Source organism: Monodelphis domestica, chromosome 5 (genome assembly GCF_027887165.1).
Source record: "Monodelphis domestica isolate mMonDom1 chromosome 5, mMonDom1.pri, whole genome shotgun sequence".
Taxonomy (NCBI): domain Eukaryota; kingdom Metazoa; phylum Chordata; class Mammalia; order Didelphimorphia; family Didelphidae; genus Monodelphis; species Monodelphis domestica.
The window spans coordinates 121,177,584-121,205,572 of record NC_077231.1 but is presented as its reverse complement, the minus strand read 5'-3'; the positions used below and the strand labels follow the sequence as shown (position 1 = coordinate 121,205,572).

Genomic DNA, 27,989 nt, shown 5'->3' with positions numbered 1-27,989 from the left:
AGGGAAGTAAAGAAAAAAGAGTCAGGCCAGGATTTGCAGGTGATTCCTAGACAAGCTGCCCAGGTAGGGCGGTCTCTGTGCCAGGCCCGCCCCTATCCCCTGCGGGTCCCCTCTCTGTGGATCATTAACTCAGTGGGTTGTCCTTGGGATGCCCCTGCCCCCACCTGCCATGCATAAGGAAATCTCTAGTTTTCCGGAGTTTCTTCTCTCACCTGGCTGGGCCAGCCTGTGGGGGCTGTAATAGGGAATCCCTGAGCTCAGTGCCTTCACTTGGCCTGCCCTGGCTGTGGCAACCGCCCAGGTCCTACCGTTGGGGGAGAGAGATGTTGTCCTCGGGGTAAGTCACCCCTCTGGCTCCCTCCAGCTTCTCCCCTCTGGGCCTCGGTTCTGTTCTGGCAGAGGAAGAGGAATCGGAATCTAGAAAGGGGGGAGGGGGTCTTGGTTTTCTAGAGAGTGGTGGTCAGCGCAGACTGGCCATTAATTAGTTAACAGGCTTTGTACTGGAACGTTTTGTGGGGGAGGAAAAGGAAAGGGGAAGTTGAATTTTTCTCAGAGAAGTTTGGTTCTGCCCAGATTTACCTTTATCTCAGCCCCTAAAGCAACCGGGACTCGCCTCCATTTGAGCTTAGAGGAGCAAAAGAAATGGGTGCCCTCACTTTGGTGGCTCCCATGAGACCCTTTTGGGGACATAACTTGCTATTCTCCCCCCCCCCCCAAATGTATTTTTCAGGACTCGAGCACTAAGGTCCCTGATTTTATTTTTGTACGATTTCTTCTTGAAGGCCACCATCCATCCACTCATTCATTCTCACTGCTGGAACTGTGGTCTCTCTCCATCTCTCTCCCTCTCCTCTCCCCCTCTGTCTCTCTCTCTCTCTGTCTCTCTCTCTCCCTTTCCTATCTCTGTGTGTCTCTTTCTCTCTCTCTTTCTGCAAAACTCCAATCTATAATTCCAGACCCTGATCCCTGGTCTGGTATCTCTAACCGCCTCCATCTAAAACTGTACCCCATCTTCAACTTCTTCTTTCTGCCATTCTTCCAGGAAACTGGGCTTGGAATCTCAGAATTCTCTTTACTCCCTCCTTCTCCTTTGGGGGACCAAGTCCTTTCCATTTTCTTTCAAAGTTCTTTTTTTAAAATCAATTTAATAAACACTTATTAAGCACCTAGTATATACGTAGCTCCATTATAAGTGCTGGAAGAGGTTTATAAAGATAGAAAATTTTGTTAAGGATTTGCTCTAATGGACCTAATACGGTCTACTCTCTCCCATCATCAGTACATAATCCAGTCCCTTATTCTCTCATGTTTGTGTTATTGAAATAATTTCCCTGTCTTCAGACTCCTCACTTTTTAGAGTCAGCTAGAGGGAGTTTCAGGACTAGAGAAAGGAAGACCTGAGTTTAGAGGGTCTCAGCCATGGGACCTGGGGCCAGTTACTTCATCTCTATCTTTGTTTTCTTCCTCTGTCTAATGGGGATCGAAGGGCATCTTCCTCCCAGTTGTGATGACCAAATGATCAAATGTAAAGTGCCAGCTTGGGGCAGGCTTGGTTTCAATTGAGAGAATATATAGACATATTAAAGGAGGATTGACAAGATCTGGGGTGAAGGAAGAGTGAGGATACAAGAATGAAATCCTCCAAGTCAAGGTTCAGAACAAAAGAATTCCTTACTTTGTCTTTGCTGCCATCCTGATGTGCTATAAATTTATTTTATGTAACTATAGGAAGGCAATTCTTTTTTTTTAAACCCTTATCTTCTATCAATATCAATTCTTTAAAACAAAACAAAAACAAAAAAGCAAATCCCTTACCTTTTGTCTTAGAATCCAGGGCAGAAGAGCAGTAAGGTGTAGGCAATGGGGGGTTCAGTGACTTGCCCAGGGTCACACAGCTAGGAAGTGTCTGAGGTCAAATTTGAACTCCAGACCTGACTCTTTATCCATTAAGCCACCTAATTGCCCCTTTTGTATCAAAAATAAAACACAGGAGTGGCAAGGGATAGGTGATCAGGATTAAGTAATTTGCCCAGGGTCATACAGATTTGAACCCAGGTCCTCCTGACTCCAGGTATGCTGCTCTATCCACTGTGCCACCCAGGAAGGAAATCCTGATATGATTCCATAATCAATTCATTATTCCACTCACTCCAGGGGCTGTTCCAAAGCTTTTCAGCTCTCTTCTAGCCTCTTACTTCATTGCTCCCTCCTCCTCAGCTGAAAGAGAGAGAGAATTGACAAGACTTAGCAACTCATTGTATATTTGGGATGAAGCAAAGAGTGGGAACACAAGGATGAATTCCTCTAAATAAAGACTCAGAATAAAGTATAAAGTCTGAGGGCAGCTGGGTAGCTCAGTGGATTGAGAGCTAGCCCTAGAGATGGGAGGTCCTAGGTTCAAATCTGACCTCAGACACTTCCTAGCTGTATGATCCTGGGCAAGTCACTTGACCCCCATTGCCTAGCTCTTACCACTCTTCTGCCTTGGAGCCAATATACAGTATTGACTCCAAGACAGAAGATAAGGGTTTAAAAATAAATAAAGTATAAAGTCCTCACCTTATCTCCTTTCACCAAAAAAAAAAATTTTAATGGAGGCCATTCACCAAGAACTCCCTCTTTTCCATCCCTCATCTTCTCTGGTCACTAAGACATGTTCCCCCCACTCTCCCCTGAGTCACCGATGACCAGCATGAAGAGGTAGCCCTTGTTGTGGTCAAAGAAACCTCTCCACAGGCACCTTTGACTGCTCCCTCCTGTGTCTCCAGCAGATAGTTCCCACCATCTCTCTCTAAGCATCTTCCTAATCTTCAGCCTTTCCTTTTCTGCTATTGACAGCTTTCCACTGCCTGCTGCTCACCACCAACCAGAACATGCCCTTCCTTAAAAAATCCTCCCTTGATCTGATCTATCTATATATCCCATAGCTCTGCTTTTCTCTACTGAACTCCTTGAGACAACATTCTATGATGGATACTTCCACTTCTCTTCACCATCAATTATAAAATCTCAGCATTCTGGCTTTGGACTTCATCATTCAAGGAAACTGCTCTTTCCAGGTTCCCAAAGATCATTTAGTTGCCCAAACTAAAGACCTTTTCTCAATCCTCATCCTTGAATTATCTTTAATACTGTTGGCTACCTTCATGGATTCTTGATTCTATTTTTTTGTACATCACTCTTTCCTGGATCTGCCCCACCCACATCTTTCTCCCTTCCCTTCCCTTCCCTTCCCTTCCGAATGTTCCCATACATATGCTCTCGCTCTCGCTCTCTCTCTCTCTCTCCTTCCCTCCCTCTCTCTCTCTCTCTGTCTGTCTGTTTCTCTCTCTCTCTTTCTCTCTCTTTGTCTTTCTCTCTGTCTGTCTGTCTGTTTCTCTCTCTCTCTCTCTTCCTCTCTCTCCTCCCTTCCCTCCCTCTCCCTTTCCCTCCTTCCCTAGAATCAATACTAAATTATATACTCTATTGTTATATCCTGTATTGAATGTACTGTATTTGCTGAGGCAGAAGGTCAGTAAAGGCTAGGCAGTGGGGATTAAGTGACTTGTCGAGGTCAAACAGCACGGAAGTATTTGAGACAAATTTGAACCCAGGACCTCCCATCTCTAAGCCTAGCTCTTAATCCACTGAGCCACCCAGCTGCCCTCCTCTTCTTCCCCTTTCTGGCCAATCCTTCTCAATTTCCTTTGGTGGGACTTCATATACATCATGCCCACCAGCTGCTGGTATTTCCCCAGCACTCTTGTCTGGTCCCACTTTTTCTCTTCCCTCTATGCTCTCTCACTGGATGCTCTCACCCATCACCACAGGCTCACTTATCTTTCTATAGATGATTATCAGATCTATTTCTGTAGCCCTAATCTCCTTCCCAAGTTCAGTCCTGAATCACCAATCAAACCAAGTTGAAGATGTTCAAAACAGAATTCATTCTCTTTCCCTCTTCCCAATTTTCTCATTCCTATGAAAGATGCCGCCATTTTCCCAGTCATCCAGGCTTGACATCTCAATATCATTCTCAACGCCTCAATCACACTCATCGTTTTTTAAAATTTTTTATTTTTTATTAAAACCCTTACCTTCCATCTTGGACTACTATGTATTGATTCCAAGGCAGAAGAGCAGTAAGGGCTAGGCAATGGGGGTCGAGTGACTTGCCCAGGGTCACACAGTTGGGAAGTGTCTGAGGCCAGATTTGAACCTAGGACCTCCCATCTCTAGGCCTGGCTCTCCATCCACTGAGCTACCCAGCTGCCCCCCACACTCATCCTTTGTCACACTTCTCCTGGACATCCCTTCTCTTCACTCTTGGGATTATCACTTTGATCACCTCTCACCTGACCTGTGTTGGAATTTTATTTTTTATCTTTTCAATTAATAAGTATTTATTTTCTCTCCCTTTCAAGCCCCCGTGGGCAGGGGGGAAAGGAAGGAAACATTTGTCTGGAGTATGCATATTCAAGCAAAATAAGCTCCTATATTAGTCATGTAAAAAAATATGTTTCAGTCTGTCACCAATCTTTTGGGAGGTGGGAAGCATATTTGGTCCCCTGGAATGATGGTTCCTCACAGAGTGGAGGGGCAGAATCACTGGGGAAGAGTCCTTCCAAATTGTCTGGATGGTCTTGTTTTTGTAAATATCTCTCCCCTGATTCTCTTCCCTTCCCTCTGCATCAATTCATACCAGTCTTTTCAGGTTTCCACAAATTCATCTCTTTCCTCATTTTACAGCAAAATAATAGTCTTACCATTTTGGAGCAGTTACGTGGTACACAGGATCTGCAATCAGAATCTTCCTGAGTTCAAATCTGGTCTCAAACACTGACTAGCTGGGTGACTCTGGGCAAGTCACTTTACCCTTTTTCCCTCAGTTTCTTCATCTGTCCAATGAGCTGGGGAAGGAAATGGCAAACCATTCCTGTATCTTTGCCAAGAAAACCCCAAGATGGAGTCATAGAGAGTCAGATATCACCAAAATAATTGAACAAAACCAAAATATATATATATTTTTGCAGAGCCTGAGGGTCCAAATAACGGATCCCTTTATTTTTATTTTTCAACTTTTTTTTAAACCCTTTCCTTCTGTCTTAGAATCAATACTGTTTATTGGTTCTAAGGCAGAAGAGTGGTAAGAGCTAGGCAATGGGGGTTAAGTGACTTGCCCAGGATCACACAGTATTTTTTAACTTTTTAATTTTTCAATTAAAGGTAAAAACAAGTTTTTGACCATTGCTATCTGATATTTTCCAATTCAGTTTCTTTCTTTTCTTTTTTCTCCTCTTACCTCCTCAAGGTGGTAAATAGTCTGCTCTGGGTTAGACTAGTGCTGGGTTATACTATGTACTGTATGTACATATTTCCATATTCCTCATGCCATAAAAGAAGACACACATTGCATATACAAGAAAAAAAACTCATGAAGGAAATAAAACAAAAAATGGAATGCTTTGAACTGCAATAAGACTCCAATAGTTCCCCCTTTATCTAACAACAGAGTATTCTAATACTGTGTTTTGTTTAGCCATTCCCCATTTGATGGGCACCTTTTTTTAAATTAAAAAATTTTATTTAATTCATTAATTTAGAGCATTTTGTCATGGTTACATGATTCTTGTTCTTTCCCTCCCCTCCTCTCCCTGCCCCCCCCCCCAAGCTGGTGCTCAATTCCTCTGGGTTTTACATGTGCCATTGATCCAGACCTATTTCCATATTATTGATAATTGCACCAGGGTGATTGTTTAGAGTCTACATCCCCAAGCATATCCCTGATGGGCACCTTTTTTATTTCTAGCTATTTGCTATTACAAAAAGGGTGTCTGTAAATATTGGTGAACCCCTGGGTCATTTTCTTCTCTTCCTCCTCCTTCTCCTCTTCCTCCTCCTTGGGACCTAAGACTTGTAATGTTATTTCCAGGGCAAAAGATACGCACAGTTTAGTAACTTTTGGAGAGTTCCAAATTGTGACCCTTGGGCAAGTCACTTCACCCTTTTTGCCTCAGTTTCTTCATCTGTCAAATGAGCTGGGGAAGGAAACGGCAAACCAAGGAAATGACTTTCCAGAATTTGCCTGGACTCCGTACAGTAGACCTCTACGAGGTCTCCCTGCCTCAAGTCTCTCCCTGCTCCAAATCATCCTCCCCAAGTGATTTTCCTAAAGTTCACATTTTGCCATCTCTTCCCCACCCTCACTCCCAATCAATAAACTCCATCAGCTCCCGCTGCCCTTCAGGATCCAGTCTAAAATCCTCTGTTTTGGTCTCCAAAGCCCTTCACAACTGGCTGCCTTCCTGCCCTCTTCTCCTTCTTTTTTAAATTTAATTTCATTTTTCTGCAATTACATGTGAAAACAGTTTCCAACATTTAAAAAGGATTTTTGAATCTCAAATAGCACCACCCATGATAAGGAATCTGATCTAGACGTTACACATGCAACATGTAAAACATTCGTCTATAGTAATCCTTTTGTGGAAGGAAACTCAAATGAAAACAAATGAGGAAGGAAAGTGAAAGAAGCCGGAGTTGGTCTGGATTCAGACTCCATCAGTTCTTCCTCTGGAAGCAGATGGTCTTTTTCAGCACAGGCCCTTGGAGACTGGCTTGGACCACCCTATTGCACAATATTGCTGTCACTTGGGTACAATGTTCCCCTGGTACATTCCCACCTTCTTAATCCATTGCCCACTTTGGCCAACTCTGCAATCTGCCTTTTGCTGTTCCTTCTGTGTCTTTGCCCTTGTGGTCTGGCTGCCCCTTTGCTTCCACCTCTGATTTTCCCTGGCTTCTAAATCCCACCATTTATAGCGACATTTCTGACTGCCCTTCGATGCTCTTAGCTCCTTCTCCTTTGAGATTCCCAGACACCTCCCTGGTATGGAACGGGTACATGCTGAGCTGATTTCCGTATTGCAGGAATGTGAGCTCCTTGAGAAGGGTTTTTACCTTTCTTTGTACTCCCAGCTCCTAGCCCTTCTAATTAGCACTTGTCTGGGCCTGGCTCAGGTCTTAGTAGGGGCTCCACAAAAGCTTGGCAGTGGTATTTGTAGATTGCAGTGTGAATAAGACCTTGGGTGCGAATCTCAGTGTGCTACCCCACCTGGCTATCTTCTAATTGGGGCCCACCTAGTCTTTCCAAATCCCTTCCCTTTCTGACCTTAAACAGCAAAGACAGTATAGCTTTTGCCTTCCTATTGCAGTCTCCTTGGCTTACCGAAATCCCGGGACGCTGGGATGCTCTGGGTCAATTTTTCTCCCAGAATGCAATCCCACGGATGGTGGTGGCAATCACGCTTTCCTGATCATTTGGTGGTTGGCCATATCCTTTCCAGTCCTAAGAATTTCAGGGTAGGGGACCAGGGTGAGGAGGGAGAACCTCCCAGTAGTGTAGGAATGGATGGTGTCCAGAGGAGCTAGAAGGGACCTCCTCCAACCCCACCATTTTGCAGGTAAGGAGAGGGAAATCAGAGAGGCAAATGCCAGGTGAGGGGATTCAGCATTACTCCTGGAATCAGAACGCAGGTCTCTCGGTTCCAAAGCCAGAGCTCTGGCCATGCGACTGGGTTCCTTTGGGAAAATTGACTGGTGGGAATTAAAATAAGTAATTAAAATGACTGTTGATGGTTAGAAGCTCCCAGTCCTCTTCCTCAAGCTGTAGATCCCCTTCTACTCCCAACCGTGTGCTCTCTACCAAGCTAGGAGGTTAGCCAGGACCTGCTCTGACAGGCTGACCCAGAAAGTGGGGGCAGGGTTCTGGGGTCCTGTGGGGAGCACCCGGAGCTCATCTTGCCCCTTATCCTCCTTCCATACCTTGCTGGGGCAGGAAGAGGGCTCTTCTCCTTCTTGCACGTTATTGCTCAAGCCCTGCCCTTGGGCCGTCCTCTTCCTTGCCCTCCTTGGTCCCAGCCCCCATTGTCACTGGGCTTTGACTCCATCCAGCTTGTTCTCTTTCTCTTCTGAGCATGGACAGGGACCAGAGAAGCAATCAAGATGGAGGAGGGACTTGGACGAGGGGAGGAGAGAAGGGTTAGAAGTCCCCAGTTCCCCTGTTTGGGTGACTTGCCTCCTGCACACATAGGAGCAGCTTTTGCGTGGGAGGTCACGTGTGGCCTTGGGGAGCAGGTGTGCGGACAAGCTGATGTGTTTTTGTGTGCATGTCTCCATCACACGCGCGAGCATGTTCCTGCATGGCATGTTCCATGTGTGTTAAGAAATCACATGCTTGAGTGAGATGGGCCACCCTCCCACCCCGCCAGGCTCTGCTTTCTGGGCTCTGCAGCAAAAGGAGAAGTAGAAGTGAGTTCCCTGTGGGGGTCTGGCCTCACCCCTTCCTGTCCCCGCCCCCCCACCCCTCAGCTGCCCTGAGCTAGTGGTGCCGCTGGGGCCAGTGCAGTACCAGGGGAGAGCTCACAGCCTGACCTGGGCCTCCTCTCTTTCCTTCTCCTCCTCTCCCATTAGTGGCACCAAAGGAAGCCTTCCCAGGATGGTGAGGTAAGGACAGGGTGCTAGAGCTGCTACAGGGCGGCCGAGCTCTTCCCTGCCTTCCTCCCCTTGGCGGATGGCCCCCAGCCTCCCCTTCTGTTACCCTCACCCCCGGCTCTGCGTTCCTTCCGCAGGTGGTTTCACCGAGATCTCAGTGGGTTGGATGCTGAGACTTTGTTGAAGGGCCGTGGAGTCCACGGGAGCTTCTTGGCCCGGCCCAGCAGAAAGAACCAGGGAGACTTTTCCCTCTCGGTCAGGTGGGTGCCTTTGACTCCTCTGGGCTAATTGCCTCCCTCCCTCCACCCAGGAATATCCTCAGGGCTCCCTGGGCTTCCCCATGGCCTGGTGCCACCACGGAGGAGACTCTTCCCTCTGGCAAACCTCCGGTTCCTAAGCTGTCCATGGCTCCCTGCCCCATCCTTCAGCTCTTGTTCTGCCCTGGAGCCTTCCACGGCCCCTTCCCACTGTTCCTGGTTGGTGTCCCACAGGGTAGGAGACCAAGTGACCCACATTCGCATCCAGAACTCTGGGGATTTCTACGATCTCTATGGAGGAGAGAAGTTTGCCACATTGACAGAGCTGGTGGAGTATTACACTCAGCAGCAGGGCGTCCTACAGGACCGTGATGGCACCATTATCCACCTCAAATACCCACTCAACTGCTCCGACCCCACCAGTGAGAGGTGAGGCAGCTGTTACCCCTAACTTCTTAAAAGACAGTTTAGCTGTGGCCCTCACCTCTTAGTCCAGGGGTCACACAAGTTCTTTCTTTCTTTCTTTCTTTCTTTCTTTCTTTCTTTCTTTCTTTCTTTCTTTCTTTCTTTCTTTCTTTCTTTCTTTCTTTCTTTCTTTCTTTCTTTCTTTCTTTCTTTCTTTCTTTCTTTCTTTCTTTCTTTCTTTCTTTCTTTCTTTCTTTCTTTCTTTCTTTCTTTCTTTCTTTCTTTCTTTCTTTCTTTCTTTCTTTCTTTCTTTCTTTCCTTCTTTCCTTCTTTCCTTCCTTCCTTCCTTCCTTCTTTCCTTCCTTCCTTCCTTCCTTCCTTCCTTCCTTCCTTCCTTCCTTCCTTCCTTCCTTCCTTCCTTCCTTCCTTCCTTCCTTCCTTCCTTCCTTCTTTCCTTCTTTCCTTCTTTCCTTCTTTCTTTCCTTCCTTCTTTCCTTCTTTCCTTCCTTGCTTCCTTCCTTTCCCTCTTTCTCTCTCTCTCACCCTTTCTTTCTTCCTTTTGCTCTTTCCCTCTGTCTTAAAACTGATAGGGGTCAGCTGGGTGGCTCAGTGGATGGAGAGCCAGGCCTAGAGACAGGAGATCCTAGATTCAAATCTGGTCTCAGACCCTTCCCAGCTGGGTGACCCTGGGCAAGTCACTTAACCTCCATTGCCTAGCCCTTACCACTCTTCTGCCTTGGAGCCATTGACTCTGAGATGGAAGGTAAGGTTTTTTTAAAAATTTAAAATCTAAAAATTTAAAATTTAAAAATTTAAGAAAAAAGAATTGATACTTTAATTTAAATTTAAAAAATAAAAATAATTTAAATTAAAAAAATTAATTTAAAAAATTTAAGAAAAAAGAATTGATACTATCAGTTTCAAGGCAGAAGAGCAATAAAGACTTAAGTAGTGATGGCTAAGTGATTTATCTGAGGCCGGATTTGAACCCAAAACTTCCCATCACCAAGCCTGGCTCTCTATCAGCTGGCCACTTAGCTGCCCCAAGAATCCTTTCTATGACATGCCTGTAAGTGGTCATTACACTTGGATGTTTAATTACCCCAAAGATAGACTGTCCACTGATGGACAGCTTCAGCTCTTTTTAGAAAGTTCTTTCTCTTTTGAGCCCAAATCTACCTCTTTGTAGCTTTTATCTATTGCTGCTCCTTCTTCAATCTGAAGCTACATAGAATCAATTTGATTCTTTTCCAGAAGGAGAGCATCTTCTCCCTTGATCTGCCCTTGTCTAGCCTAAATGTCTGCAGTCACATCAATCTGTCCTCACCTGACATGATTTGCAGACCATATTTATCGGTGCCCCTTGGAAAAATGTGCCCAGAATTGAGGACCATATACCAGACGTGGCCAGATCAGAGTCCAGAGGAATTCTCAGTCTGAACACAGTCCTTTTAATTCCTCGTTCATTTTTGAAGAAACAACTATCCCAGTGCTCTTCATATCTTTGAAGAAGGCTAGATGACCATTTGTTGGGTATATTATAGAAAGCATTCAAGCTTGGGTATTGCTTGGCCCAGAAAGCCTCTTCTGTCCTTTCCAAGCCTAAGATTTGATGATTCTGAAATTAAGCTAGCAATCAACTAAAATATCCAGATGTTTTCCCATTACCTTCTGCCAAACCACGTTGGCCCATCCTATTCTTGGGCAATGAGTTGGTCAGCACCTAATGAATCTTGGTTCTCTTATCTTATTAGCTTTTCTTGTCCTTTCTACATTATCTGTCAAGTAGCAAAGTAGGCTTTCTATGCCATTAGCCCAAGTCATTGATTTGAAATATCAAATAAAATAAGACTAAGAAAAGGTTCTTAGAGCAAGCCACTAGATACCTTCTTCCACCCTGGCACAGAGATCTTATTCATTACGTTTTCGGGACTTCATCTCTAAATGGGAAAGCTTCAGACCTGGCACCCAACCTCAATTTTCTGCTCCTTCCTTGCTCATTCAGCAATGCCCACTCTGCTGCTTCAAACTTTTTTTTTTTACACACCCATCCGCCATGTTCCTTTAGCCTTTTCCATTTCCACTTAGGTCTACCAAGGACATGGCGTGGGGAGGTTGGAAAGGAAGGTTGAGGATCATAAAGGACAGAAGCGAGGGATGCTATTGAGGGACTCAATAAACAAAAGTTTGAATTATCCATGGGAATGACACTGGCCAATGGACTTGAGTCAAGGTGAGCAGGAAAAGGAATTAAAGGAAGCCAGGAGGGGCAGCTGGGTGACTCAGTGGATAGAGCCACTTAGAGACAGGAGGTCCTGGGCTCAAAGACGCATCTTAGCTGTGTGACCCTTGGCAAATCACTTAACCCTCTTTGCCCTAGACCTTACTGATCTTCTGCCTTGGAATCCATACTCAAATAAGTTATAAGACAGAAGATAAAGGTTAAAATAAACAATCAAAAAAGATAGAAGAGGCAGAGCCAAGGACTGGGGGATAGTGAAGACACCGGATTTGAGTAAGACTGAGGGAGAGCTTCAAAGAGATGACTGTGAGCAATTGGTGGGTGTCTGAGTTGTCCCACAGGGTACTCTCTGGGTAGAAAAGAGAGTTTACCCACAACCTTCTTCCTCTTCACCCTTCTCTTCCCTTTCCTTTGGGTTCAAAGTGGTTTCCTTTGGGAATTTGCATCCGCCCCCTCGGTACCTGAGTCCTTGCCTGTGGGCAAGTCAGTATTTGCATGGACACTTCCTCATCCTGTTATTGGAGGTGGGGGACCCAGGAGGAAGCTTTCCAGGGGTCTCCTTGACCCAGCTCTGGGATCAGATGGTAGAGTTTGGGAAGCAAACTCTTGGGTCCTTGGGTCAGTGGTCAGTGAGGCCCCAGCCTCTTCTACGCGAGCACTGAAAAAATGAGCTTCTTTTTCTGAAGTCTGTCCTCCCCTCCCCCTCCTACCCCATCATCCCTGCGGTTGGAAAATCTCAACTCCCCCCCCCATCCCCCAGGCTGAAGAAACCTCACTTCTCACTCTCTCCCCAGAGGGAGCGTTTTGCTTTTTCCATCACGTGTTTTCCTGTGGGGCTGGCCAGCCCTGGGGTTAACTGTTTCCTCTAGGGAACTAGTTGGGGAGATGTTGGGGAAAGGCTCCAGTTCTGCTTTCTGGCCTGACCCCTGAACCCCACAGCCCCCCAGTCCCGTCCCTTCTCTACTGCAATGGGATCTTGGGCTCCTCTTGGTCCCCCTCTCCAGCGCCAGCTCCAGCCTCTCCCTGAAGGGTATTTTCCAGGACTTTCTTCTTCACTCCACTTCCCCTCTCTCCTGCCCTTTGCTCCACAGAGACAGCTTTGAGCCTGGCCCTCGAGGGTGCTTCCTAATCCGGCCTGGCCTCTGCCTATGGCCTGGGTGCATCTCCTCTCGTTCCCCTGCTCCCCGTTTCTCATTTCTCCTTTGGCTCTCCCGCTCCCCGTCTTCTTGACCCTTTTCATCTCTGCTCTGAATCTCCCCCTTCGTGGGACGCCATCCCTAGCCCAACTCCTTCTTCTGTCCCATCAGGTGGTACCACGGCCACATTTCTGGAGCCCAGGCGGAGACGCTGCTTCAGGCTAAGGGGGAACCCTGGATGTTTCTGGTTCGCGAGAGCCTGAGCCAGCCTGGAGACTTTGTGCTCTCGGTGCTCAGCGACCAGCCCAAGGCTGGCCCAGGTTCCCCACTCAGAGTCACTCACATCAAAGTGATGTGTGAGGTGAGCCGAGCATCATGGCAGGCATGGCCGGGAGGCCTGGGGGAGCCTGCTGGCCCCCTGCCCTCTGGGCTACAGAGTCCCAATGGGAGATTATTATGGGATGGGCCGTGTGGGGCTTCTGCCCAACATGGAGGTCTGGATTCCACCAAAGCGCTGGGGGAGCCTGTATCAAACTATTTATTATCTCAAAGGTTATCAGTCACTTATAGAGGTATAGCCTATATTGTTATACTACCTAATGTAGCCTATAATCTGTCTCTCAGTGGTATCCACTCTCAGGGATGGACAGAGGGAGGGAGAAAACCGGAATCTGAAAATGGCAGAAAACCATGGTCAAAAATGGTTTTTCTGTGAATAAAGACTTTTATAAAAGAGAGTATAAATGGGGAGAGCGCCCCCCAAAAAGCAGCAGGGGAAGGTCCACCCTGGTTAGAGGGGACAGGCAAGGGTGAGGCCAGGATTTCCAGATTTATCCTAGGGGGGAAGTGAGCGAGGAGAGGTCTTGGGACTTCCGTCTCTTCTTCTCACTTCTCCCGGATCTCTCAGGCTAGCCGTTACACAGTGGGTGGTTCTGAGACCTTCGACAGCCTCACAGACCTGGTGGAACATTTCAAGAAGACGGGAATCGAGGAGGCCTCGGGGACCTTCGTCTACCTGCGCCAGGTGAGCAGAGGCTCCCCCAGCGTCTGTCTGCTGCTCCTGGCTCTGCCTCGGAATCCCCTGACCCGGACTCTCCCTCCCTTCCCTTTGCCCAATTTTCTCCACAGCCCTATTATGCCACAAGAGTGAATGCAGCAGACATAGAGAACCGGGTCTTGGAGCTGAACAAGAAGCAGCAGGCAGAGGAAACGTCCAAGGCTGGATTCTGGGAGGAGTTTGAGGTGAGCCTGCCGAACCCAGTGCCCTGTGGGTTACCGTCCCAGCGGGCTGCATTGCCGAATGGAACCCATATTTATTCATTGCCTATTGGGTGCGAGGCCGGTTATGCCCCATAATTATGGGTGTTGCCCACGGCTCTGTCTAGGGCTTTCTTCTTTTCCCGATACTCTCTCAGGGACCTCATCCACTCCCTGAGCTTAATCATCCTCTCTCCACGGATGACTCCTAATCTAGATAACTGGCGGCAGATTTTGGCCTTCGATGCTTCCAAAGTGGATGTCACGGAGGCACCTGAAACTCACATGTCCAAAACAGAGTTCATTATCTTTTCCCTCAAACCTTCCCCTCTTCCAAATTTTTCTATTGCCTTTTTTTTTAAACCTGAACCCTTTTTAAACCCTTTTCTATTGCCTTTTTAAAAACTCTTACCTTCTATCTTAGAATCAATACTTAGAATCAAGAATTCCAAGGCAGAAGAGTGATGAGGGCTAGACAATGGGGGTTAAGTGACTTGGCCAGGATCATGCAGCTGGGAAGTGTCTGAGATCAGAGTTGAACCCAGGGCCTCCTGTCTCCAGACCTGGCTTTCTATCCACTGAGCCACCTGGCTGCCCCCTCTATTACTTTTGAGACTTATTATGTGTGAGTATTAAAATGAATATGCAATAACTCAAGTTTTATATTTATATGAGATTTATTAAAACAAAAACTAGAGTTAAAGGGAGCTAACTAACTCAAGTCACAAGAAATAAAAGAGGCAGAGAGGGTGGAGACACCCATCTACAAACAGACATGACCATGCAGTGTGGTAGAGAGGAATTCTGGGAAATACTGAAGGATTTCTGGGGGATGAAGTCTAAGGGTTCAAAATCCTAATGAATACTTTCCAGTCACCCAGGTTTGTTACCAGTGGCTAATAGTCAATAAATATTTATTAAGGGCTATAAAAAAAAGATAAAAACAATTCTCATCCTTAAGGAGCTCACAGGCTAAGGAGGTGTGCACACACAAGCTGCATGTTAGGATAAATTGAAAATAACCGACAGAGAGAAGACACCAGAATTAAGGGGGATAGTGTGAATTTTTATTATTAGAGATATAATTTTTTTTAAATTTTTACAATAGGGAATGGTTTTCTGTAGCAGGTGGCATGTTGACTAGGACCTGAAGGGAGCTAGGGAAGCTGGAAAGTCGTGTCCCTGGGGGAGGGAGAGAGAGTGAAGTAGAAGGTACGAAAAGACTGAGAAGATGGGGGAAGAGGGTTCTCTCTCTTCTTCTCTCATAGAATACCACCGATCGACGGATCTTTCTTCTACTCCCACAATTCTTGCATCTGTTTCTTCCATCCACACATAGAAATACCAGATACTTCATGATAGTAGCAAACATTTATGAAGCACTTTAAAGTTTGCAAAGTACTTTATATACATGTATCTACACACACGCTCATTTTATTCTCAAAAACAATCCTCGAGATAAGTATGATCTCGATCCCCTTTAGGGAGAAGAGGAAACTGAGACTGACATTTGCCCTGCTAGTGTCTCTGGTCTTCCTGATGCCGTGTCAATCTATCAAGTTGTTATATCACCTCATCCAGGGTTTAATCCCTTCTCACTTAGAACATTAAAAAAAAAAATCCTTCCCTTTCATTTTAGAATCAATCTATGTATTGGTTCCAAGGCAAAATAATGGTAAGGGTTAGGCAATGGGGGTTAAGAAGTCACTTATTTCAGACACTTCCCAGCTGTGTGACCCTGGGTAAGTCCCTTAACCCCCATTGCCTAGCCCTTACCACTCTTCTGCCTTGGAGCCAATACACAGTATTGATGCCAAGATGGAAGGTAAGGGTTTAAAAAAAAAAGTCACTAATTAAGTTGGGAGGAAGTTGGGAGGTGTCTGAGGCCAGATTTGAACCCAGGGACCTCCCATTTCTAGTCCTGGCTTTCTTTCTACTAAACCACTAAGCTGCTTACATCACTTAGATTATTTTAATAGTTTCCTAATTGGTTTCCCTCCTCCAATTCATCCTCCACTCAGGACAGCTATCAAAGTGTTTCCCTAAATCATACGTCTGATCAGGTCATTCCCCCTGCTTAAGAGGATGAAAATTAACTCTTCTATTTGGCATTTGAAGCCCTTCACAGCTTGACCTTAATTTCCCCTCCCATCTTCATTGTCCATTACTCCCAGGGAGTATGAGCTGGAGTCGCTGTTCCATGAGAGCTGATTGTTAAATTTTCAACATGAGCATGGCAACAAATCAAGGCTTGCTTTATTTCTTTGTTAGTTGTTTAGTTTTTTAAAAAGTGATGAGGGGGCAGCCAACTGAGTAAGTGGATGGAGAACCAGACTTAGGAGGATCTGGGTTCAAATGTGAACTCAGATCCTTCTTAAGTGGGTGACGCTGAGAAAGTCACTTAACCCCACTTGCCTAGTCTTTACCACTCTTCTGCCTTGGAACTGAATGTTAGTGTTGATTCCAAGATGGACGGTACAGATTTTTTTTAAAAAGTGATGGAGAAAACTTTCATATTATGCTGGTTATGTGTGTGTGTATATATATATATATATTTTTTATATATATATATATATGTATATGTATATATATATATATGTATATGTATATGTGTGTGTGTTTATATATATATATATATATATATGTATAAACTTCATATAGTTTATACACATTTTTTTCTAGAGTCACTTGTTAAATATTTACCAGAATCTTCAGTCTATCCAAACTGGCCTCAGTGGTGATCCTCACACCTATACCATGTTCTGTCTCTTGTCTACATCCCTCTATACTAGCTCCTATGCTTGGGATGCTCTCCCTCTTCATTCCCACATTCTAGAATCTCCAGCTTCCTTCAAGGCTCAGGATGTCACCTTCTACATAGGACATAGCATCGTGGAACTCCAAGCCCGTTGGTTCAACCCCAACTGAGGCCAAGAGGAGTTACTTACCAGAAATCATGCAAAGCTTTTCCTTCCTGATTTATGTCTCCTTGTCCCAACTAATTTCCTCCCCAAATACTGCAGATTGGGGAAGACTTTAAATGCTCAGAGGCAATAGGGAACCACTGTGTGTTTTGGAGCAGGAGAATGGTAGAGTTAGATCTGTGCCTTAGGAAAATTCTTTGGACAAGTGTGTAGAGAATAGAGTCTCCTACTCCCCACATTGCCCCTGCCTCCACCTTATTTGTGATTTAGTCCTCGAGCAGGCTCTTGGCCGAGATCCCCAGGCTAGCTAGGGCTACCTGTCTTGTTTCTTCTTTCCCATCCTCTGCTTCTCCCTTTAAGTCTCTGTTTTGGGGTTCTGGCCCAGCTTTCTTCCCCCTGTGCTCCCTGGGCTAAAGTTCCTTCTTTCCTTTTCATCTCCTAGAGTCTTCAGAAGCAGGAGGTGAAGAACCTGTATGATCGGCACGAAGGGCAGAGACCTGAGAATAAAAGCAAGAACCGATACAAGAACATCCTGCCTTGTGAGAGCCCGCCGGGATCCCCCTGGAGCCTTTAGCCCCCCTCTTCACCCTTGAAGCTTCCAGCCCCACCATCCATCCCCTGTGGGGTCCTCCCGCTGGGTCTCAAGCATCCCCGCTCAGATCTCCGGGTCTCCTCCGGGGAGTCTCTGCTCCTTCCTTCTGCCACCGACTAGATCAAATCTGAGCCAACGCCTCTAGCCCAGTTGCTAGGATCTAATTAGGCTTAACTTCTCTTCCCGTCTCACTTCCTCAAATATGTCTTTCCTTTAGTTGATCACACCAGGGTGATCCTGCAAGGTCGGGACAGCAACATCCCGGGCTCTGATTACATCAACGCCAATTATGTCAAGGTCAGTGTCTGGGTGAAGTCTGGGGCGGCGGAGGGAGGAGCGCTTGTGGGTCTTTCTCCTCCGGGCACTCGGACTGGAGAGGGGAAACAGCGTGTACAGACCCGGTACAGACTTGAGACTGGAACAAACAGAAACTCTGATGAGGATGTGGTCAGAGCTCCAGGTTTCTGTGTTAGGCGCTGGTCAGTGATGGAATCCCGTCTCCCAACATGTGTCGGTCCACAAGCTTTATTCAATACGTACCAGATGCCCGGCAAGGGCTGGAGACACAGAGAAAAGAGAATCCCTGCTCTAGAGCCGTTCACAACCTAATGGGCCCCTTGTCTGTCTTGGAGCACAGAACCAGCTGGTGAGCGCCGACGAGAATGCCAAGATCTACATCGCCAGCCAGGGTTGTCTGGATGCCACAGTGAATGACTTCTGGCAGATGGTGTGGCAGGAGAACTCCCAAGTCATCGTCATGACTACCCGGGAGGTGGAGAAGGGTCGGGTATGGCACATTCTTCTCCTCCTCCTCCCCCCTTTCTCTTTTCTCCCTTCTTCTCAAGCTTCCTGATCTCTCCTCTCAGCCTCAACTCAGGTCTGACTGCTTCTAGTCTAGACTACATCTACCACAAGACCTCAGAGCTAGAAGTCTAGGATGGTGGGAATTATCTAAAGCCAGGTGGTAGCACTAACTGAACTTGGGCTGTTAGCCCAAATTAAATTTTTATGGATCTATAAAACTTTTACTACCCCAAATCCTGATTTCATAAAACCTATTAACTTGAAAAAAATGGACCTTACCAAGGAATAATGTTCTAAATTGACTAAATAAACTAATTCAAATGGGAAAAAAACCCCTAAAAAAATTGGACCTTTCATTTTTCTTCCCTCACCCTGAATCCCTCTCTATCATGCTGGTCCACAAATCTACCCCACTTCCCCACCACTTCCCATCTTTTATGCCTGAGCTACTTAGAAATACAGCATTGTGGACTGGTCCAGGTGAGAGAATTCATTCACTCTTTCATTCATTTATTTGAGAGATAAGACCTTTATGTCTTTTTTATGACCAAAACAAAACTATGGAAAGCCATAGAATGTAGAAATGCCATTTGGAGTAAGAGTTAAAATAAGCAGGGTGAGGCAGTAGAGTGCCAGGGATGGAGTCAGGGAGATTCCTTGTCATGAATTCAAATATGGCCTCAGACACTAGCTGTGTGACCCTGGACAAGTCACTTAATCCTATTTACCCTAGTTTCCTCATCCATCAAATGAACCGGAGAAGGAAATGACAGACCACTCTAGTATCTCTACCAAGAAAACCCCAAGTGGTGTCACAAAGAGTCAGACATGACTGGACAACCCAAATGAAAGCTTAAAAAAAAAAAGAGTTAAAGTAAGCATAAGAATCTAGCTTTATCTAAATATATTCCTTAATACATTCTTCATACAGTACAAGGGGTATTTCCTTTGCCTGCTCCTTTTGGGTGGAGAATTTAGAAAACGTGTAGATCCCAAATATAACTGGATTGGGTCCCACTGTCCAACTCTCAATTTACAGATGAAGACACTGAGGCTCAGTGATGTCCAGATTCATTCATGCAAAAGTCAGGATGAAAACTTGGGTCTTTGGGGTCTGAAATGAGATGGTTTATGCCAGTCCAGAAGCAGGCAGTAAGGGCTTTAGGGCAATGCAATACCTCTAGCCCGATCCCTATGATCCAGTCAGGATGGAGGCTTCACTCCCCTTCCTCACAAGTTGTCTTTCCTTAGAGTTGATCATAGCCGGGTGATCCTGCAAGGTGGAGACAGCAACATCCCAAGTCCCATCTGCAGGCAGCAAGATCATTTTCTTAGTAGGCTAGACTGTAAGCCTCTTGAGGACAAGGGCTCTGCCACTTTTGAGTCTTCTCAAGAGATCTGGCCTTTAAAGAGACCTTGATGTAGTCTAGTCTGAAGGCTCCCCTTGTACTTCTGCCTCCATGCTTTCCATGGCACCAGGTTGCTCCATAGCCTCTCAACCAGCCACAGGTATAAGGTATTTGAGAGAGTAGCCAGTCCTGTGGAATCCTGCTCTGTCCATCTCTTCTCCCTTCTCTTATTTCCTCTCTATCTTTTTTTCACTGCCATTTTCCCCCTTCTCTCCTCCCAGAACAAGTGTGTGCCATATTGGCCTGAAGTTGGGACCCAGCGATCCTATGGTCTATACTCTGTTTTCAATTGCAAGGAGCATGACGCCCCCGAGTATAAGCTCCGGTACCTGCAGGTCTCCCCACTGGACAACGTAAGTGACCCCAGAGCAGAGTCCCTCTGTCTGCCCAATTGGGGAAGAGATCTTGGGTTCCTACTCAATCCCCTCCAATCCTCACCGAGAGAGGGAGTGTGGTGGTGGTGGGAACAGCTATTTGACTGGGAGACGGGGGTTCCTGGGTTCAAATCTGGCCTCAGATATTTTCTAGCTATGGGACCCTGGGCAAGTCACTTAATCCCAGTGACCCAGCCCTTGCAGCTCTTCTGCCTTGGAACCAATACTCAGTATGACTTTAAGACAGAAGGTAAGGGTTAAAAAAAAGAAGGAAAAGGGAGGAACAAAACTGTGGTGTCCTCGTGATTGGTGAGAGCAAGGGGAGTGGGTACCAATGCTCCTGTGCCCTGCCTCAGGGGAACTTGGTGAGGAAGATCTGGCACTACCAGTACCTGAGCTGGCCTGACCATGGGGTGCCCAGTGAGCCTGGAGGTGTCCTCAGCTTCCTGGACCAGATCAACCAGTGCCAGGAGAGTCTGCACAATGCAGGACCCATCATAGTACACTGCAGGTGAGATGGATAAGTGCTCCTTCCTCCCCACTCCCCATAAATTGCTTAATTTTTGTGGGGGCATCACAGGGCACAAGCCTTTGGAGAAAGAGGAGGTGTATTTGAACCTCTGCTTTCTTGCTACTTGTGGGAACCTGGGCAAGCGGCTTTACTTCGACTTATCAATCAACAAGCATTTATTCAATATCGACTGTATGCCAGGCACTGTGCAAAGTGAGGAGGATGCAGGTTGGAGGAAACAGTCCTTATCACTGGGAAAATTTATATTCTGTCACTGGACAACCCCATGGATGTGTCTAAGTACAGAGGGTGGAGCTTGTGGAGAGGAGAAGGAAAAGGAGGTCTAGGGATGTGGGAGGAGGTGATTAAGCTGATTTTTTAAGGTAACGGATTCTGCAAGGCAGAGATTTAGAAGGAGAAGAACCCTAGTCCTGTTTTTGGTTTGTTTGGGGTTTTTTTTGCTTTTTGTTTTGTTGTTTGGGGCCTTCATCTATGATTTCAATAATTATTCCAGCTAGTATCTGGAGCCTTCCAGAGTTGCTTAGAACACTGACAGTTGAAGTGATTTGATTTAAAAAATCTTTTTTATTATGAAATTAGAGATCATCAATAAGTATTCATATACAAATGAGAAGAAAAAAAGGATTTTATATAAAACTTGAAAGTTCAATGACTTCCCCAGGATCACACTACCTGTATGGATCAGTCAGGACTCAGATCTAGGTTCCCAGGCCAGTTCTCTACCCACAACCCTATGCAGACTCCTGATCTTAGAGATGGTGTCTGTAAAATGGCAATGGCATCTAGGATCCATTCTAGTGCTGAATCTTATGCCCTCACGAGCTTGGGGACCCTCTACACTAAACTGTAATCCCCTCTTGATAGAAACCCTCCCTTTTCCTGAAGAACCTTCCTTTGGAGAGCTCCTTCCTGACCCCAGCTCTCTTTGTCCTTTTCTCTGAAGCTGCAAGGGCTGTAGATTCTACCACTGCCTTTTCTGAATTTCTGTTGAAGACCCAGGATTTGCTTAATCTACTCAGGTTTACCCTATGTCTCCCCAGTCTGGACTATGCAGGAAGAAGTATTCCCCACAAGAGCCAAATTATCATTTAACCCAATTACTCTTTTCTTTCTTTTCTTTTCTTTTCTTCTTTTAAAAAATAAACCCCTTATTTTGTTAGTATCAGTCCTAAGACAAAAGACTGGCAAGGGCTAGGCAATTGAGGTTAAGTGACTTGACCAGAGTCACCCAGCTAAGAAGTGTCTGAGGTCAGATTTGAACCCAGGACCTCTTGACTCCAAGCCTAGCATTCTATGCTGGCTATTTACCTGCCCCTTTAATTACTATCTATTGAGAATTTAGGAATGAAAGTTGAAAGGGACCTCAGAAGTCCCTTTTAGATTTAGATTTAGGTTTAGGTTTAGATTTAGAGCCCAAAGGAAGCTTGGAATTTATTGGATCAAGCTTTCTTTTAACAGACAAGGAAATGGAGTCTCAGAGAACTTCCATGATTTGCCCAAGGTCACATAATAAGTAGCAGAACTAGTATTTGAACCTGGGTCCTCCCATTATCCTCCTGCTCTGCCTCTGTGTGAGAAGTGGGCTGATAGACTTCCCTAGAAGTCCTCCTGCTTACTGTTCTCATTCTTGAATTGGTCCACAGTAAGGCCCTCTAGCTAAGCACTTTATTCTTGGGGCAAAAAAATCAGCCACGTTCACAGAATTAAGAGTAAACTATGCCCTTTGCTAACTGCATAGTCTGAAGCAAATCGTAGTACATCTCTACCAGGAGAGTGTAAACTCCTTGAGGGCAAGGACTATTTTTTGGGTTTGTTTCTATTTTTGTTCTTGTCTCCATCCTCCCAGCTTTGTGTGCAGCAGGCACTTAGCCAGTGTTGGGAGGGTTGGGCATTGAATTGAGTTGAATTAGGACCCAATGTCCTCCAACATAAAATGAGATTTGGATCTCTTAAGAGGTGACCAAGAAATCAGGTCATGAACCCAAATTCAATCAGGCTTGAGGGTTCACCCATATCGGGCAGGAGATGAAGGAGAACTGGAGTGCATTTTGTCATAAGCTCCTTTTGTCAGCCCCGAACCCCAAGTCATGCCTCAGATTGTGGGGTTACATGATTTCTTTCACTTCCTGTGAGAAAAGCCTTCTGTTTGGAAACTTGGGGTGGGGATAGAGAGATGGTGGTCATAAGAATTTAGAGGAAGGGTATGGGAGCCCCGCAGCCTCGGTGCCAGGGATCCAGACCCCAGTCCTCATCCCTGAGGGGGTCTGGGGACATCCTTGGTGCAGGGGGAGAAGAAGCCTACCCAGAAGCCACCATTCTTGCCAGTTCCCTGGAGCAAACTTTTCAAAATCTCCCTGGTCTTTATTTAGACGTTACAGGAAGGAAGTGGGTGAAGTTATTTTTGACAGACTGGGTTTGAAATTAGACAGTGTGACTCAGGCCACCAGCTTGTCGGATCTAGTAAGATGGGGGGAGGGACTGAGAGCCTGTCCACCTGGCTTCTGGGGTTCCCGCGCGAGATGTCTTCCTCAAGGTTAGGCTGGAAGGATGGAGCCGAGTTGGGTCCCTGCTCTCAGCTCTTTCCCTGGAGCTCCAGGAGAAAGTCCACCTTCTGGTTCCCAACGCCCCTTCCTTCCCATTCTCCCAAAGAACAGTCTTCTCGCGAGACTTGGGGGGAAAAAGGGGGAAATGAAATTTCCATAAGGAAGAAAACCCAAAAGCAAGCCTCAAAGGCACAGCACGCAGCGCAGACAGTCAAACCACTCGAAGAGAGGAAAGCCAGAAGCGAGGAATTCTGGGGTGAAATAAGGCATGGCAGAAGGTTGGTGAGAATTGGGGTGTGCTGTGAAAGTGGTTAAGGAAACTGGCTGAGGGGGTTCCCAATGGGATAAGGGGGAAAAGTGGGGAGTTAAGGAGGATTCCAAGAGCTAGGATCAGAGCAGGTTCTGGCCAGCCTGGAAAGGAGAAGCTGAGGCCGAAGGAATTAGAGGAGAATAGGGAATGGACTCAGTTTCTTTAGCTGTTATTAAAGAGAGTCGCTGTGCTTTAGTGGATAATCTGCTGGGCTTGGAGTCAGGAAGAAGTTACTCTGGGACTCTGGACACGTCCTTCAACCTCAATTTCTCCATCACTCAAATGGGTGTTCTATAGCTGCAATACTTACCTCATGAGGCTATTGTGAGACTCCAATGAGATAATGGATATAAAACCATCTGGAGGCTTTAAGTGCCTTTTGGTTCTCATTGTTATTAATGCAACATGTTGGGTACATACTGTTCCAAGCCATGGAGGAAGTAAAAAGTTGAGATAAATGTATGAGTTCACACCCTCCTATTGGCAAGATGCAGACCAGATTACATGATACACAATATTACTTGATAAATAATATAAAACAAAAATGCAAACTTTATGGAAGTATGTGAAATCTTGAATTTAATAAGAACTTGGGGAGGGGGGTAACATTTGAATTCAGCTCTGAAGAATTGACACTAGCCTCCTTGCTCTTCCATGACTGAGACATTCCATCTTGGGGCTCATGGTATTTTCTTTTCTATTTTTAGTGAATATTTCTTTTCAGTTTTAAATTCTCTCCCTCCTCACACCACTCCCCTGGCCAGTGAGAAGGCAAGAAATTTGGTATCCATTCTAATAGGGAAGTCATTCACAATATATTTTCACATTAGCCATGTTGTGAAAAAAAAATTAAGAGAAATAAAAAGAAGAAAATATGCTTCAGTCTTCATTTAAAGTTCTCTTTCTGGAGGTGGCCTAGAGATTGGAGGTCCTCGGTTCAAAGCTGGCCTCAGACACTTCCTAGCTGTGTGACCCTGGGCAAGTCACTTAACCCCCATTGCCTAGCCCTTACCAGTCTTCTGCCTTGGAATCAATCACAGTATTGATTCCAATACAAAAAGTAAGAGTTAAAAAAAAAAAAGAATATTAATCCCTATAGGAAGCCTTCCCCATCCCCTCTTAATTCCAGGGCCTTCTTTCTGGTCATTATTTCCTACTATATAGTTTGTCCCCCATTAGATTGTAAACTCCTTGACAGCCAGGACTGTCTTTTGCCTCTTTTTGTATTCCCAGAGCTTAGCACAGTGCCTGGCACTTAATCAAAGTTCAGAGAGTGATTGTTCACCAGACAGAGGGAGGACATTTCAGGCATGATCAAAGGACTTGGTGGTAGAGACACAGCATTGTGTATTGGCTAGAGCAAAAAACACAGCCAGGAAGACCTGAGTTCAAATCCTCCTTCTGGCCCATACCTCTATGTGAGTGACCCTGGCAATTGTCCTCATGAAGTGTTCCCAGGCAGCTTGTTAAGACTTTAAGTTATAAAACTGGTGTTTCTCCTGCCTTGGTAAAGGGAGTATCCTAAGGAGAAAGTCTCCCAGGTCAATGAAATCACAAATTTAGTACAAAACCCCCCCAACAAAATAAAGCAGTTGGTGACCTCTAGGGTCATTTCAAATTTGAATCTTTTTATTTTAATTTTTTAAAATATTCTTTTTGTTATTTGTAAAAATTTATTTAATTTAGAATATTGTTCTATAGTTACATGATTCGTGTTCTTTCCTCCTCCCCATAGCCAACAAGCAAATCCACGGGGTTATTGATCAAGACCTATTTCCATATTATTGATATTTGCACCAGGGTGATCATTTAGAGTCTACAGCCCCAGTCACATCCCCATTAACCCATGTGATCAAACAGATGTTTTTCTTCTGCATTTCTACTCCCTCAGTTCTTCCTCTGAATGTGGACAGTGTTCTTTTTCAGAAGTTCCTCAGAATTGTCCTGGATCGTTGCATTGCTGCTAAAAATATTTTCTAATCTCTTTTGAAATTTAAAAAAAAAATGAAATCAGGCAGCAGTCCTCCCTCAAATCAGACTTAACTGAAATCAGGAGGAAGCAGGAAGGAAGTCGTCTGAGAAGGAGACAATTAATCTGCCCACCTTCTCTGACAGTGCTAAACCTCTGACCCAGATCGTGCCTAGGAAAAGAGAACCTGTCGTAAAGGGGCTGGTGGACGGAGACCAAACTTGTAAGAGGTTTTGTCAGAAGCCCGGCCAAAAGTCAGTGGCTGCCTTCTCTCTGTCCCTCATGCTTCTCTTTTTGTCCTGTTCAGCCTCTGAGGGCAACAGGGACCACCCCTGCCTTCCCCCAGGAGCCACTGGCCCTTCAGGGACTGATTTCCACCCTTTTCCCCTTCTCCCCAGCGCCGGCATTGGACGGACGGGAACCATCATTGTTATTGACATGATCATGGAGGCCATTTCTACCAAAGGTGAGAGGGGAGGAGGAGGGGTGAGAAGAGAAGATGGGGGGCTCTCAGGCCGGGGTCCTGACGAGGCGTCCTTCCACATCCCAGGTCTGGACTGTGACATCGACATCCAGAAAACCATCCAGATGGTCAGGGCGCAGCGCTCGGGGATGGTCCAGACCGAGGCTCAGTACAAGTTCATCTACATGGCCATCGCGCAGTTCATCGAGACCACCAAGAGGAAACTGGAGGTCCTGCAGGTAGGAACCGGGCGTCGGGCCGGTGATCCGAGGCAGGAGCCGCCTGGTTTGGCGGTGGAGGAAAAGGCCAGGCTCATTCTCTCCCCCCTTCCCCCCAGGCGCAGAAAGGGCAGGTGGAGTCCGAATATGGGAACATCGGCTACCCCCCAGCCATGAAGAATGCCCACGCCAAGGCCTCCCGGACCTCCTCAAAGTGAGTGACTCTCCACCTTTCAGGGGACTCTGGAGCCCAACGAGGCTCCCATTTTCCCATTGTTTTTGACTCTTTGTGATCCCATTTAGGATTTCCTTGACAAGGATATGTGGAATGCTTTGGCATTTCCTGCTCCAGCTCATTTGACAGATGAGGAAACTGAGGCAAAAAGAGGAAAGTGATGTGCTCGGGTCACACAGTCAGAAAGTGTCTGAGACCAGATGTGAACTTGAGTTTTCCTAACTACTCCAGGTTCTATCCTCTTTACCACCTAGCTGCCCCTGCTATCCACGGATTGCAGTTAAACATTATTCAAGGGGGAAAAGTAGAGGAATAGATCCCGTAGTCTTTTTGAAAATCTTATTGTTCGGGATAGCTTTATTTCTAAATATAGCCCTTCTTATTCAAAAGATTTTCTTTTATTAAAAAAGTTTAAATGATTTAAAAATTTAAAATATCAAATAAAAATATTAAATTAAAATTAAGATGGTAAAATTAAAATATTAAGACTAGTTTTAAAAATATTAATAAGATTAAAAAAAGAAAGAGCTGAGGAGAGGAAGTAGGGGGAAAAGGGAGAGGTGATGGAGCAAACCCAATCAATAGATCAACCATGTCTTGTAGTATTCCAATATGTGCAGTGTTCCGTATCCATAGGCCACCCCAGCCCACATCCTCCTCCGCAAAGAAGGGCAAATACATTTTTTTCAACTCTTGTCCAGGGCCAGTCGTAGCCACTCTCATTATACAGTGTTCAGTTTTGTTTCTTGTCCCACCTCCCCTTAAAAAAATGCTTCCCTCTTAGCCCATTGCCGTCATTCAGTCGCATCATTTTTTTAGAGCTGGGAAGGGGTCCTGGAGATTCTTTAGGCCACCCCCTGCGTTTTATAGATGACCGTTTGATGCAGAGAGCTCAAGGCACGCCGCTTCCCAGGAAGGGTCAGAAATGGGATTTGACGTCTTTTGGAGTCTTTGGCTCCAAATTCTTCTAATGCTCTGCTTGAGTTCACTGGGCCTGCCTAGGAGGAACTCTCCCTTCTGGGGCCCAAGCACCCCAGCATGTCCTGCATGGAAGATGAGTTGGACAATGAGGGGGCCAAGTCCAGCGTGGTTTGCAGGCTGGCTCTGGGGCTCACAGTACAGCCATCACAGGGGAGGCAGGAGCATCACCCGGTCCTCCAGGGACTCCGCGCCTTCAAGGATCCTCCCAGGTCACCAGGTTGGGTCGGGTCCGCCAGTCCCCCATCCCCCTGGCCTCCCCCATGACCATGGGCCTGCCCTTTTGCTACTGTAGGCACCTGGAGGATGTGTACGAGAACCTGCAGAGTAAGAGCAAGAAGGAGGACAAGATGAAGAAGCAGCGGTCTGCTGAAAAAGAGAAAAGCAAAGGATCCCTGAAGAAGAAATGACCGCTTAGGGATGCCGTGGTAATTCTTCCCACCATGCCCTGCTGGGGTCACACCGGCAGCTGGCGCTGCCCTTCTGCCCCAGGCTCCACCCCTTTGCCCCAGTTTTCTCAGACAACCTCCCTCCCCTCTACCCAACCCCTCAGCCATTTCCCTGAGACTCCCTCTTTCTGGGCACTCCCCTCACTCCCACTTTTCCTTCTTCTCTACAGCCTGATCCCCAACACCAAAGGATGTCTCTATGGGTGATCGAGGACACCAGCTTCTTTCCCCACTCCTTCCCTTTGGGTATTTATTCCTTGGCTTCCCCCCTCCCTCCCTTTCAATCAGTCCTTTTCTAATTTAATGGCTTTACCTCCACCCCTGCCCCTCCTCACCTACACTGGTCACTGTACATAGCCCCCCCGGATGCCAAGGGGACCCCAGCTCTCCTCTGAGCTTGTAAATAAAGCCCCCAGTGCCTCA

General features: G+C 46.1%; 1 protein-coding gene across 3 annotated transcripts; it reads left to right on the top strand.

The window, feature by feature from the left end:
* The first annotated feature begins 13 nt into the window (after positions 1 to 13).
* Positions 14 to 27,989, top strand: PTPN6 (protein tyrosine phosphatase non-receptor type 6). Of its 3 annotated transcripts, none has more exons than XM_056799195.1 (16): positions 14 to 337; positions 8,607 to 8,729; positions 8,961 to 9,155; positions 12,681 to 12,870; positions 13,417 to 13,533; positions 13,638 to 13,751; positions 17,133 to 17,229; positions 17,500 to 17,579; positions 17,920 to 18,069; positions 19,717 to 19,848; positions 20,226 to 20,380; positions 25,622 to 25,689; positions 25,774 to 25,925; positions 26,024 to 26,118; positions 27,413 to 27,545; positions 27,737 to 27,989. In XM_056799195.1, exons 1-15 carry the CDS (start codon positions 324 to 326, stop codon positions 27,525 to 27,527), a joined length of 1,797 nt encoding a protein of 598 aa, XP_056655173.1. In that variant the 5' UTR covers positions 14 to 323; the 3' UTR covers positions 27,528 to 27,545; positions 27,737 to 27,989. The 3 variants fall into 3 exon arrangements, with proteins under 3 accessions (XP_056655173.1, XP_007503742.1, XP_056655174.1); XM_007503680.2 differs by lacking the exon at positions 14 to 337 and adding an exon at positions 8,359 to 8,481; XM_056799196.1 differs by lacking the exons at positions 14 to 337; positions 8,607 to 8,729; positions 8,961 to 9,155 and adding an exon at positions 12,258 to 12,403.

What these genes read in the sequence shown, in the direction of transcription:
- PTPN6 (XM_056799195.1), top strand. An exon ending in GGAAACTGGAGGTCCTGCAG is followed by an intron (nt 25,926 to 26,023) that starts GTAGGAACCGGG and finishes CCTTCCCCCCAG; the next exon opens with GCGCAGAAAGGGCAGGTGGA. An exon ending in GCCTCCCGGACCTCCTCAAA is followed by an intron (nt 26,119 to 27,412) that starts GTGAGTGACTCT and finishes TTGCTACTGTAG; the next exon opens with GCACCTGGAGGATGTGTACG.